This window comes from Anomaloglossus baeobatrachus, chromosome 1 (genome assembly GCF_048569485.1).
Source record: "Anomaloglossus baeobatrachus isolate aAnoBae1 chromosome 1, aAnoBae1.hap1, whole genome shotgun sequence".
NCBI classification, from domain to species: Eukaryota; Metazoa; Chordata; class Amphibia; order Anura; family Aromobatidae; genus Anomaloglossus; species Anomaloglossus baeobatrachus.
This window is the reverse complement of record NC_134353.1, coordinates 488,451,353-488,465,047: the sequence shown is the minus strand read 5'-3', so window position 1 is coordinate 488,465,047 and position 13,695 is coordinate 488,451,353. Positions and strand designations below refer to the sequence as shown.

Here is a 13,695-nt window from a genome sequence, read left to right as displayed (position 1 = left end):
ACATCAGTGTAAAACATACCGGGCGGTAGTGTGTTTATATTACCGGCCGTGGGAAATAACCTGTAATTACCTCTACAGGCTCCCTGCGAGGCTGCATTGATTCAGCGCTGTTGTCAGTCGCAGCTGGATGCAGGCATCGGAGGACGTGGATTACGTCAGAGCTGTGTGTTTTGGGGGGCTTAATAAACGGGTGAAAGAGGAGCTTTTTGTTTTATTTAAAATAAAGGATTTTTCGGTGTTTGTGTTTATTCACTTTAATTACGGGTTTTAATCATGAAAGCTGTCTCATAGGCACTGCCATGATTAAAAGCCGGGACTTAAATGGCGGCGATGCGCTGTCATTTAACTCCTTATTACCTGGACTGCCACCGCATCACGGCGTCTGGAAGAGCTGGGGACACTCCGGGACCGCCACATAATGGATGCGACAGTCCCGGAGCAGCTGCGGGCTGATATTCTCGGCTGTGGGAGGGGGGGTACATTAACGCTGTCCCTCGCTCTCCCCAGCCTGAGAATACCGGTCTGCCACTGTGTTCACCGCGGCTGGATGGTAAAAATACAGCGGAGCCCACGTGTTTTTTTTTCTATATGTCCGTTTGATTTCTGTGTGTATTCTATATGTCTGTGTCTGTGTGTGAGTGTGGTGTGTGTGTATTCTATATGTCTCTGGGTGTGATCTGTGTGTAATTACTCTCTGCTCCGCTTCCTCTTCCTGTCATAATGACATCACTTCCCTGTAAACCGCAGGGCAGCGATGAACATTACCGCAGGTAAACCGCGAAATACCACAGGGAATAACGCAGGAAAACGCAATGAACCGCACAAAATTTGCTGCCTGCGTTATTCCCTGCGGGATTTCACGATTACATTGCAGTCAATGGAGTGAAATCCCGCAGCTACCTGCGGAAAAGAAGTGACATGCAATTGTTTTCGCTGCGGGAATCCCGCAGCAAAACTTGCAGCTGTCACAATCACATAGTGCGCACAGCATTTTTTTTTTTCCATAGGTTTTGCTTTTAATAAAAATATTTTCTATATTTACCTCTCTCCAGAGATGCTGTCTCCGGCTCTGCTGCCTCCCGCTCCTTATCGCCGCTTATTATACTCACTGAATATTCAGTGCCCTGAGGAGCTGGAAGCAGGAACAGCGCTGGGGACTTCAGTGCCGGGGACCGCATCGCTGGGTGAGTGTACAGCAAAGTGTGTGTGTGTGTGTGTGTGTGTGTGTGTGTGTGTGTACGTGCATGTGCGGTATGTGTGTGTGCGCTCGGTGTATCCATGTGTGTCTGCTGTGTGTGTGTGTATATACATGCATGTGTGCTATGTGTGACACGGACGTCTGAAAGCAGCCGTACACTGTGTACAGGACAGTGGCTGCGCCGCAACTTCCTGGTCACATGACAACATGTGATCGGAGCTTGTCGCGCAGCAACTGTACTGTACACAGTGCACGGGAGTGCGCCGATAGTTACCAGCCTACGCCGGCTCCGGCACACGTGTGCCAGCAGGCGGGGTAAGCTAGTGGCTTTTCTCCACTTAGTCCTGCCGGTGTGGGCTTCCGGGGCTGCAGCAGTCACCTGGGAGTCGGGTGTCTCCGTGTGGGTTTCGGGGAATGCGTGCGGGGCCAGGGCGAGCATCCAATGCGTCAGGGGGCGGGGCCTGGCCGAGCGCCCAATACGTGCAGGGGGCCGGGGCGAGAGGCCAATCCGGGCGGGGCCATGCCGAGCCCAGCGGCCAATCCGCTGGTTGTCACTGTAACGACACAATTTTGGAGCAAGACAGACAGACAGAATAAGGCAATTATCTATATAGATTCTTCTCTTTTTAGTAGTTTTTTTGTTTTAACTAAAAAAACATTTTTTTTTTCTCTGCATACACTTTTTTAAAAAATAATATACAACAGTCACTCCAGTTTCAAATTAAAGAAAGAGTTTTTAATGTTCACAGAAGATAATTCAGTTGATAGTTCAGTTTAATTCAACGTTTCGGTCACCAGGCTGACCTTCATCAGATGAACTATCTGTATGGAGTAATGTAGAATAATATCACAGGATCAATGGAAAAAATTGTTTATATCTGAAGAGAGAGTGACACTAATATGGAGATCAGAAGCACTGTTTGTATATGAAAACACTGAAGAAAGGGGAAGATGAGCACAGAAGTATTGTATGAAAATAGAAGAATTGAAGGCACTCACCGGTATATGCTATGCAGGATTTTTTGGTGGAGGTTACATGGAAAGGTTGGCGGGGAGGGAAGAGAACACCATACCCGTCAGACGACGGCCGTTTCGCACTGAAACTCAGTGCTTCAGCTCGTCTAATGGATTGTGACCTCATATCCTCATTTTTAAACCCATGAATCTTGTGGTAGACATCACTTAATTAGAATCTGGTAAAAACACTATACAAATAATCCATACTAGAACAGTATTAGACAAACAGGAACCACATATTTAACCTAAGAATACAATGAAATCATTTTTCTCGTTGAGACCTAGTGGACCTGTAGCATTATATTTAATAATATATTGTGCTACTTTTCACAGAAACAATTTATGTGTCTCCACCTTTTGCTAACGGTTCCACTAGTTCCAAACCAGCAAAGGATAGGCCATTACAATCGGCATTATGCTCATCTCTCACATGTTTGATCATTCTTTTCGCTCCTATCCCACTGGCAATTGAATTGCGGTGTTCCCTGAAGTGTACGAACAGCGGTCTGATCGTCTTACCTATATAATATCGCCCACATGGGCAAAAAATTATATTCACAACCATTTTAGTTCTGCAGGTAATCATATGCTCAGCAACATGCCAATCTCCTCCTATTTTAAAGGTTTTACTTGTAATATGAAATTTACAGCTACTGCATTTATGATTACCTGAAGGACCACAACGGTGTAGCCATGTCTTTTCTGGTGTGTAGTGTTTTTATATTAAAATGTCTCCTATGTTTTTACAACGTCTATAAGTGATAAGGGGTTTGTTTTTAGCTCTTTCCATGAGTTCTTTTTCACTCTCAATAATATGCTATTTTTTATTTAGGACAGATCTTATTGTCTGATACATAGGCCCATATTTAAAATTAAACACAAAACGATCTATCTTTTTCATTCTTTGTTCTTTCATGTGATTCTCTCTTTCCCATAATATCTTTTCCTTTTGCCTGACCTTGTGCCTTGTTAGTTTCTTTTAATGGGTAACCACGTTCAAGGAATCTCTGCCTTAAATCTAATGTCTGTTTTTTTAACTTATTAGGATCATTTGTTATTCTGCTCAGTCTTAAAAACTGGCTGAAGGGTACTGATTTTATTACATGCTTTGGATGGGCACTCTCGTGATGTAGTAACGTGTTAACCGCAGTGGGTATTCTGTAAAGTTCTCGCTTAATTGTCCCATTTTGGATTGACAATTTGACATCCAGAAATTCTATATAGCCTGTCCCAAAAGAATATGTGAACAGCATATTAAGTTTGTTCTTATTCAGGTAAGAGACAAAGGATTCAAAGTCTTGTTCTCTTCCATCCCATATAATAAGTACATCATCTACAAAAAGTAGATATCTTTTGATGCATCTTATGAATGGATTTCCTAGACTATAAATCAATTCGTCTTCTACCTGTGCCAGGAAGAGATTTGCCAGAGTGCATTCCACCGGAGTGCCCATTGCTACTCCGCTATGTTGGAGGTACCAGGAGTATCCAAATTTGAAAGCATTATGGGATAATACAAACCATAGAGCTTCTTCGATAAATTCAATTAATGAGACATCCTCACCCATTTTTTTCAGCATATTGGTTATAACCTCGACCCCCAGTTTCTGCAGTATTCTGGTGAACAAACTTTCCACATCTAAAGATGCCCAGCAGAAAGTTTCTTGCCATTCAAAATCTTTTATCTGTCTTATGAGATCTCCTATATCCTGTACAAAAGCTGGAACTGATTTTAACAATGGATGTAACAACCAATCAAGATATATTGACAAGGGTTCTGTTAGTGAACCCATCCCTGAAACAATGGGACGCCCCGGAGGCCTGGACTCTGACTTCTGAATTTTGGGCAAAAAGTACCAATGGGGTTTACTAGGAAACAAGGGAAGACGTTTTTCTGCTCTATTTCTGGATATTATGCCTAAAGTCATCTGTCTGTTTAGAAAACAACGTAATTTTTCTTTAAACTTAATAGTTGGATCACTTTTCAAAATACGATATACATCAGTATAATTTAATTGTCGTTTAGCTTCTTCTAAATAATGCCCAGTATCCATTAGTACCGTAGCCCCTCCTTTGTCATATTATCCTTTGTTATATTATCTAGTGATTGTATTTTACTTAACACCTTTTTTTTCTACTTTAGATAAATTATCCGGTAGATTAGGATATTTCAACGCCCGTATATCACGTAATACAATTTCTTGAAATAAATCAATGTTGTTTCCTGGTGATGTCGGGGGAAAAAAAATTATATTTTGAACCTCCTGAGAATCTCTCTTCTTTTTTGATCAGATCTACATCTATTGTTGCAGCTGTTACATCCAAATCATCATTGGTGAGGCTTAATAACTGTAAAGCATCTTGTCTCCCCTTACTAAAATCAGATCCGTTATAAGAAAAGCCCAAAAGATTTTCCCTACATTGCCTTTCACTTACACGATTAGACATAAGTTATTTATTTTTATCTCTACTACCATTAGCAAAATATTTCTTTAGATGAAGTTTCCAACATGCTTTAAATAGGTCTAATTCAAAGTCCACTATATCAAATGGCTCAGGGATGCAATAGTTTAATCTTATTTCCAGGACTGCCATCATGTCTCTGTCAATCACATGATTCGTAAGATTGAAAATCTTTTGCTTTGGGGAAGTTGTTAATCCCTCCACGAGACTTTTTTCCTCTTTCCCAGGAGTTGCTCGCTTGAGCTTGCCTCGGCCTCTTCTTGTTCGTGTTCTAAAGGGTTAATATCTTGATTTTTCAAGGTGTGGTCCACACTTAAGGGGGTGTTACACGCAGTAATATTGCCAACGATATCGCTGGTGAAAGCACCCGCCCCCGTCAGTTGTGCGTCACGGGCAAATCGCTGCCCGTGGCGCACAACATTGTTAGGAGCCGTCATACGGGACTTACAAGTCTAGTGACGTCGTTCTGGCCGGTGAACCGCCTCCTTTCTAAGGGGGTGGTTTGTTCGGCGTCACAGCGACGTCACTAAGCGGCCGCCCAATAGAAGCAGAGGGGCGGAGATGAGCGGGCGTAACATCCCGCCCACGTCCTTCCTTCCTCATTGCCGGCGGCCGCAGGGACAGGGATGTTCCTCGTTCCTGCGGTGTCACACGTAGCGATGTGTACTGCCGCAGGAACGACTAACAACCAGCGTCTTGCCACAGCAACGATATTATGAAACTGACCGACGTGTCAACGATCAACGATAAGGTGATTATTTTTGATCGTTAACAGTCGTTCGGAGCTGTTACACACAATGACGTCGCTAACGGCGCCGGATGTGCGTCACGGAATCCTTGACCCCGGCGATATATCGTTAGATACGTCGTTGCGTGTAACGGAGCCTTAAATCTCCTTTTTTGTAGTGGTGGTTCATCTTGTCTTGTCCATTGTCCATGCATTTTTTTTATTATTATAAATAGTATTTTTAGAGAAAGTCTTTTGGAACTTCTTATTGGATTTTCCTTTTTTGAAAAATGGGTAGTTATTATTAGTTTTATTCCTTTTAAATACGGTGTTAGTATCATAATCTGCTTTGTCACGCAGAAATTTTTTCTTTTTTCCTTTCTTTCACTGCAGTTTGAAAGGGAATCAATTTTTTATCTATGTTTTTCAAAAAATGACTCCAATATTCCTTGGGGCTCCGCCACACATCCGTGAAAACCACGTCCGTGTAAAACGGGCCGTTTTTCGGGTCCGTTTTCCGTTTTTTAGGTCCGTTTTTATGGTATGTGTGGCCTGCGTGTGTATCCCGTATGCTAGCCGTATGTGCGTGTGGAATGTCCGTGTGTGCGTGAGTGAAATAACTGACATGTGTATGTGTTGTCCGTGTGAAATGTACGTGTGTGATGCAAAATGTTGTTACTACATGTCGGAAGACAGAGTAGCGGGATGAGAATGAACTCGGGTGAACTTCACCCGACTTCATTGTCATGCCGCGGCTCTGTCTGTGTGCCGTGTACTGATTAGCGGTCACCTGTGAAGGATTCACCGGTGACCGCTAATCCCCCGAGTGACTGAAGTGTCCCCCCCTCTCTCATACTCACCGTTCCCCGATCACCGGCGCTGCACGGCGTTCACACTGCTTCGGCGGCTTTTTCTAATTTGAAAAAGCCGGCCGCCCATTAATCAATCTCGTATTCCCTGCTTTACCCGCCCACCGGCGGCTGTGATTGGTTGCAGTGAGACACGCCCACCACGCTGAGTGACAGCTGTCTCACTGCACCCAATCACAGCAGCCGGTGGGCGTGTCTATACTGTGCATTGAAAAAAATAAATAAATAATTAAAAAAAACGGCGTGCGGTCCCCCCCCATTTTAATACCAGCCAGATAAAGCCATACGGCTGAAGGCTGGTATTCTCAGGATGGGGAGCTCCACGTTATGGGGAGCCCCCCACCCTAACAATATCAGTCAGCAGCCGCCCAGAATTGCCGCATACATTATATGCGACAGTTCTGGGGCTGTACCCGGCTCTTCCCGATTTACCCTGGTGCGTTGGCAAATCGGGGTAATAAGGAGTTATTGGCAGCCCATAGCTGCCAATAAGTCCTAGATTAATCATGTCAGGCGTCTATGAGACACCTTCCATGATTAATCTGTAAGTGACATTAAAAAAACACACAAACCTGAAAAAATCCTTTATTAGAAATAAAAAACACAAACAAATTCCCTCATTACCAATTTATTAACCCCGACAAACCCTCCATGTCCGGCGTACTCCACGGTCCTCCAGCGTCGCATCCAGCTCTGCTGCATGGAGGTGACAGGAGCAGCAGAAGACACAGCCGCTCCGGTCACCTCCACGCAGCTAATGAGATGAGTAGCGCGATCAGCTGCTGTCAGTCAGGTAACTCGCGGCCACCGCTGGATCCAGCGGTGGCCGCGGGTAACCTCAGTGACAGCAGCTGATCGCGCTACTCATCTCATTAGCTGCGTGGAGGTGACCGGAGCGGCTGTGTCTTCTGCTGCTCCTGTCACCTCCATGCAGCAGAGCTGGATGCGACGCTGGAGGACCGTGGAGTACGCCGGACATGGAGGGTTTGTCGGGGTTAATAAATTGGTAATGAGGGAATTTGTTTGTGTTTTTTATTTCTAATAAAGGATTTTTTTCGGGTGTGTGTGTTTTTTTACTGTCACTTACAGATTAATCATGGAAGGTGTCTCATAGACGCCTGACATGATTAATCTAGGACTTATTGGCAGCTATGGGCTGCCAATAACTCCTTATTACCCCGATTTGCCAACGCACCAGGGTAAATCGGGAAGAGCCGGGTACAGCCCCAGAACTGTCGCATATAATGTATGCGGCAATTCTGGGCGGCTGCTGACTGATATTATTAGGGTGGGGGGCTCCCCATAACGTGGAGCTCCCCATCCTGAGAATACCAGCCTTCAGCCGTATGGCTTTATCTGGCTGGTATTAAAATGGGGGGGGACCGCACGCCGTTTTTTTTAATTATTTATTTTTTTTTTTCAATGCACAGTATAGACACGCCCACCGGCTGCTGTGATTGGGTGCAGTGAGACAGCTGTCACTCAGCGTGGTGGGCGTGTCTCACTGCAACCAATCACAGCCGCCGGTGGGCGGGTAAAGCAGGGAATACGAGATTGATTAATGGGCGGCCGGCTTTTTCAAAAGAGGAAAAGCCGCCGGAGTTTTTATAACAGCCGTGCAGCGCCGCGCCGGAGATCGGGGAATGGTAAGTATGAGAGAGGGGGGAACTGACCCCCAGACAGCTAGAGGGACAGACAGACATAGAGACCGACCGACGGACTGAGGGAGAGAACGAAACATAAAAAGAAAAAAGACTGACATCACATGAAAAAAGCACAAAACATACAGGGAACAAACAGAGATGCGTCCGTGTCACTCGGACGTGCGCACAGACCCATTGACTTTCATTGGGTCCGTGCTGCGTGTTGCGTGAATAAAACGGACATGCTGGCGTGAGACACGGCCCACAAAACGCATCACGGAGACGGACTCACGGACATAACCAAAAACGCAATTGTAACCGCAGAGATATAGTAACATTGGTGCACGTTTGGCCGTGTCTCCAGTATACACGGAAACGGACCAAACACGCACGTGTTTCACGGATGTGTGTTTCAAGCCTTAGAGAGTCTCGATTCTTACTCCTGTCTGAGTCTAATTAATTCAGCTGTTATTTTGTCATGCTCTTGCTCATTTTTTTGCAATACTATTTCCAAAAATTTGTACGAATATTCTGATTGCACTTGATCCCAAAGTTTTTTTTAAATTTTCATCATCTTGATGGAACGATATAGCTTTCATTACACGTAGTCCTCTAGGGACACGATTGCAGTCCTTATAGGAGCGTAGTGATTGTATTGACCAGAATAGAGATATTTCTTTCACTGCAAGGTTTGATATTATAAATTCCAAAGATTTTATACTTAGGACATCTGTATCCGTTTTAGTATTAGTCTAGAAAAAACGTGTTGGTGTCCTCCCTCCCCGCTAACATACCAGGTCCATTATTATCCACCTCTTCGGTGTTCAACACCTCCATTTTAACCATGGATATTTGATTGCAGCCTGTTTAATCAGCAAAAGCAGACATGAACGTGCTCATCAGGAACAAGAAAAGTATACTTCAAGTGAATTAGAGGAATATGATGTCACATACCATTAGACCAGCTGAAGCACTGAGTTTTTAAGTGCGAAACGGCCGTCGTCTGACAGGTATGGTGTTCCCTTCTCTCCCCGCCAACCTTTCCATGTAACCTCCACCGAAAAATAAATCAATTCCTGCACAGCATATAGTGCCTTCAATTCTTCTATTTTCATTTTGGATACTTCTCTGCTTTTGAATGAGCACGCTGGGATTGCAAGGATCTGCCTGGAGACTTACGCAGTCGCTACTGTTATCACATAAGATTTTGTGCGAGCTGAAAAAGCACAGTTTAGTGAACAGTGCCCCAAAAGAAGTTCCTCTAATTCACAGAAGTATTGTTATTTGTTGTGTGATTTACTCCAAAGTAGAAACACGCGAAAAAACACTTGCTTGTGTATATAATGAAATATGGAGTAATTCTAATGAGCAAAAATGAGTCACACCATGCCCACCATTACGTGTGGGATCAGGAAAGGGTCACTAATCCCTGCTATTATATGCAGGATCAAGAAATGGTTGAATACTTAATAAAGGAAAAAGGATAACCCAATATCATAGGTAAAAAGATAATTCCTTTAAACCAGGATTAAATGGTAGCCAAGCTGTATAAATGCAAAGAAGGCAAACACGCAGTATACACTGCTGGTGTAATGGAGGTCCTCCATTCAGATATACACAATTTTTTCCATTAATCATGTGATATTATTCTATATTACTCCATACAGATAGTCCATCTGATGAAGGTCAGCCTGATGACCGAAACGTTGAATGAAACTGAACTATCTTCTGTGAACATTAAAAACTCTTTCTTTGATTTGAAACTGGAGTGCCTGGTGTAAATTATTTTTTGCCTGTACGGAGTTGGACCCCACCAGAGCACCCACTCCTCTTTTTTTTTCAGGAGTGCCGTGTTATCCTCTTTTTTCCGATATATTTTCGGGGCAGGTCTTATTCTTTGAGAAACATGGTTGGGGGTTAGTTTACCCACCCCCCCAAAAGCAGGCTCCCCCCCCTCCCCTTCACAGGGGAATCATACTTACCAGACCCCAGATATCTGCGTAGCTTCCAGATCCTACTCTGATCTTTGATAGACGCTGCCAGCAGGTATGCTCCATGCTACAACCCCTGCTTCTGACCGACACACTCACATATTGCAGATCACACACTCATACACACACACATCAGATCACATATCACATCGCTCACGCAATCACACATCAGATCACACACACATCAGATCACACAAACAATCACACATCAGATCGCTCACGCAATCACACATCAGATCACACAAACACACTCACCACATCCGGCAGGGAAAGATTGGATGCACTGCAGTGGAACGCATGGAGGACCCGGTGGTGGAACGCATAGATGCATTCCACCACAGGTTCTATGCGTTCCATCGCATTGCGTCTCAGGATTCTCTGCCGGCCAGAAGATATATGTATCATTGGATGTGGTGAGTATGTGTGTGCAGTCTCATGTGTGATTGTATGTGTGATCTGATATTTGTGTATGAGATCTGATTGTGGGCACGATCTGATTGTGTGTGCGATCTGGTGTGTGGGTTTGCGATCTGATGTGTGTGATCTGATATGTGTGGGTATGTGATCCACTGCAGGGCCTACCACTCAGCGTCTGGTGAGTGTGATTGCAGGGTGTCCGATGTTTATAATGACGTGTTCTGCAGTATCTGTAACTTTTTAGCTGCATGAACGCTTTATTATTGAACCGCGACTAGGGCTTATTTTCTGGGTAGCGCTTATATTTAAGCCTTTCTCTGAAAATGCTGAATATCCCTGCTAGGGCTTATTTTTGGGGGAGGGCTTATTTTTGGAAAAACACTATGTGCGATTTTGGCTCTCCTGATGAAGTTAGAGTACTTCACATGGAGATTACACGGCACTGGTCCTCATATGCCGTATATTGGAGTTTCTTGATTCTACAGCCAGCTGCGCAGGATACCCACATCTCCCATTACTTCAATGTTACGTCAGAACCTCCAATCTGAGGAGCTGCAGCAGCTGGATATCTCAAATATATTCTCAAATTCTATGTGTCATGTCTCACATAACGACATCAGGTGAGCAGTACCACATTGTTTTTGGGATAATGCCCTATTGCGCTGATTTGTCCCTACAGACATTTCTTTACATGTAACTTAGTCATTTTGGCTTTTTATTATTCTGACAGTGATTAAAAACTTCCTGTTAGAGTAGAGGATGAACGTCATCAAGGCAAACAACTTAATCGAACTGTGCTTCACCCTTTGCCTTCTGCCAAAAAAGTCGTTTACGGTGATGAACTAGGTTCCTGCTAAGTGCCTGGCAGAGACCATAATCCTGCGCAGAGACTCACAGATGCATCCTTTTGTACAGTGTTTTTGAAGTTTTTTAGTAAAATAAGGTAGCAATATGTCATTGGGCATTACTGCGACTGATACTTTCTTAGACTTTGTTCTTAAAATGGTTTGAGAATTTCTCTTCGATCCTGCTTAACCCAGAATGAGCTTGAAAAAGCCACATTTCTCAAAACTCTGAGCATGATTTTAATTATATAGAACAGTTGGAGACACTGATAGTATATAAAGGAACCGAGGTGTTTCCCATTTTCTAATGCTCGAAACAAGCAATTGTACTTGAAATTAAAACATTATTATTAATCACGTTTGTCACTGTACTTCATTATCTAATGCATACTTTTTTTTTAGGGTGGGAGAAGCAGATATTCTTGTAGCAGTCGTAGATGTCAGCAATAGCTTACTCTCTCGGGAAGGACTGCTTGCCCACCTGCAGAACCTCTGCTCCGGCTTGCAAGGAGATGGTCCCAGGAATGTTATTGTGGCACTAAACAAAGTAGACCTGCTAAGCCAAGAGGTTATTGTTAACCTAGAGAAGCTATGCCAGGAATCTGAACTACCGCCTGTATGTCTTCTGTCTTGCCACACAAAAGAAGGAATCAGCAAGTTCCTAAGAATCCTCAGAGACCGATTGGAAGCAATGTGAGATGCTTATTTTTTTTTAAGTACTTTTCAATGGTGCTTTTTATTTCCCCCTGAAGTGCAAATAGATAAAATGGACCACGAGTTATAATTCGAGACATTACATCAATAAAGTCATACCATGAGGTGGCTGAAAGCAGAATATCTATTATGCTGCAATATATGTTTAAGGGGAACCAATCACCAGGATTTTCATATATAACCTAAAGCCAGTGCTATACTGGCACTATCAGGCTGATTCTATACATACCTGTAGTGGTCAGCTCAGATGTTTAGGTTTTGAAATCCAAAAAAGTAAAGTTTGTAAAATTAGCTGCTTGTTGAGTGACAGCAGCTGAGGAGCAGATAATATCTGGGGGGGAATTCATAGTTATTATTATTATTTATTATTATAGCGCCATCAATTCCATGGCGCTTTACATGTGAAAGGGGTATACATAATAGGGACAAGTACAATAATCATAAACAGTACAAGACACAGACAGGTAGAAGTTATCCCCTCCCTCTGTTAGAATTAGCATAAGTATTATGCAAACGATTCACTTTGTCTCTTGCAGGACCTGTGTGAGGTCATACCCATGTGACCTGGTATCCAGCTTTGTTGGCTGAGGCCCTGCCCCTTCTGGTCACATGGGTATGACCTCAGACAGGTCCTGCAATAGACTAAGGGAAGCATTTGTATAATACTTATGCTAATTTTAACAGGGGAGGGGATAACTATGAATATATGATCTGTTCCTCAGCTGCTGTCACTCAACAAGCAGCTAATATTATAAACTTTACTTTTTGGGATTTCAAAACCTAAATATCCGAGCTGACCACTACAGGTATGTATAGAATCAGCCTGATAGTGCCAGTATAGCCCTGGCTTTAGGTTATATACGAAAATCCTGGTGACTGGTTCCCTTTAAGGTTAGTTGTGCCTCCTATGTAGACTGATGACACTTGACTTAAATGGAAGGGGTCTTAACAAAATGACCTATTGTTTAAATCAAGATTTTGTGTTAAACATGATTTTTAAATGTTTTGGTAATATTTTTTTCCATATCGCAATTTGTATAAACATTTTTAATCTTGCAAATCTACTACTGGCCACTAGGGACTTTTAGAGTTTCTGATGTTTTAGGAAATCCACTTGTCAGCTGCAATGAATAAAGTCAGACCCGATCTTTTGTATTGAATCTAATGAGCCTGCACAAAGGTCAAAGTGATGGAAAGAGGAGCAGGGTTAGGTATGAGATCACCTATTGAGAATGATGGATCCAATGTAATCAGCTGTGTATAGAGATGTTATCTGTCATTGTAATACTGCCTTTGATGATAATGAGCTGGAAAGAACAGTATGAGTCTAAAGGCCCATTTACACACAACGACATCGCTAATGAGATGTCGTTTGGGTCACGGAATTCGTGACTCACATCCGGCCTCGTTAGCGATGTCATTGCATGTAACACCTACGAGCGAGTGTTAATGATCAAAAATACTCACCTGATCGTTGACACATCGTTTATTTTCATATTATCGTTGGTCGTTGTGGACGCAGGTTGTTTGTCGTTCCTGAGGCAGCACACATCGCTACGTGTGACACCCCAGGAACGACGAACAACACCATACCTGCGTCCTCCCGCAACGAGGTGGACGTGTCTTTCCTTCGGCTGCTCTCCGCCCCTCCGTTTCTATTAGCCGCCTGCCGTGTGATGTCGCTGTGACGCCGCACGAACCGCCCCCTTAGAAAAGAGGCAGTTCGCCGGCCACCGCGACGTCGCTAGGCAGGTAAGTATGTGTGACGGGGACTAACGATATTGTGCGCAATGGGCAGCAATTTGCTCGTG

The 13,695-nt window shown here is 43.6% G+C and overlaps 1 protein-coding gene across 1 annotated transcript in view; it reads left to right on the top strand.

The window, feature by feature from the left end:
• Nucleotides 1-13,695, top strand: part of GTPBP3 (GTP binding protein 3, mitochondrial) — a 110,398-nt gene that overhangs the window by 74,384 nt on the left and 22,319 nt on the right. The window contains exon 9 of the mRNA XM_075315487.1: nucleotides 11,573-11,863. Within this exon, the coding sequence (XP_075171602.1) occupies nucleotides 11,573-11,863 (291 nt within the window). The remainder of the gene's footprint in view (nucleotides 1-11,572; nucleotides 11,864-13,695) is intronic.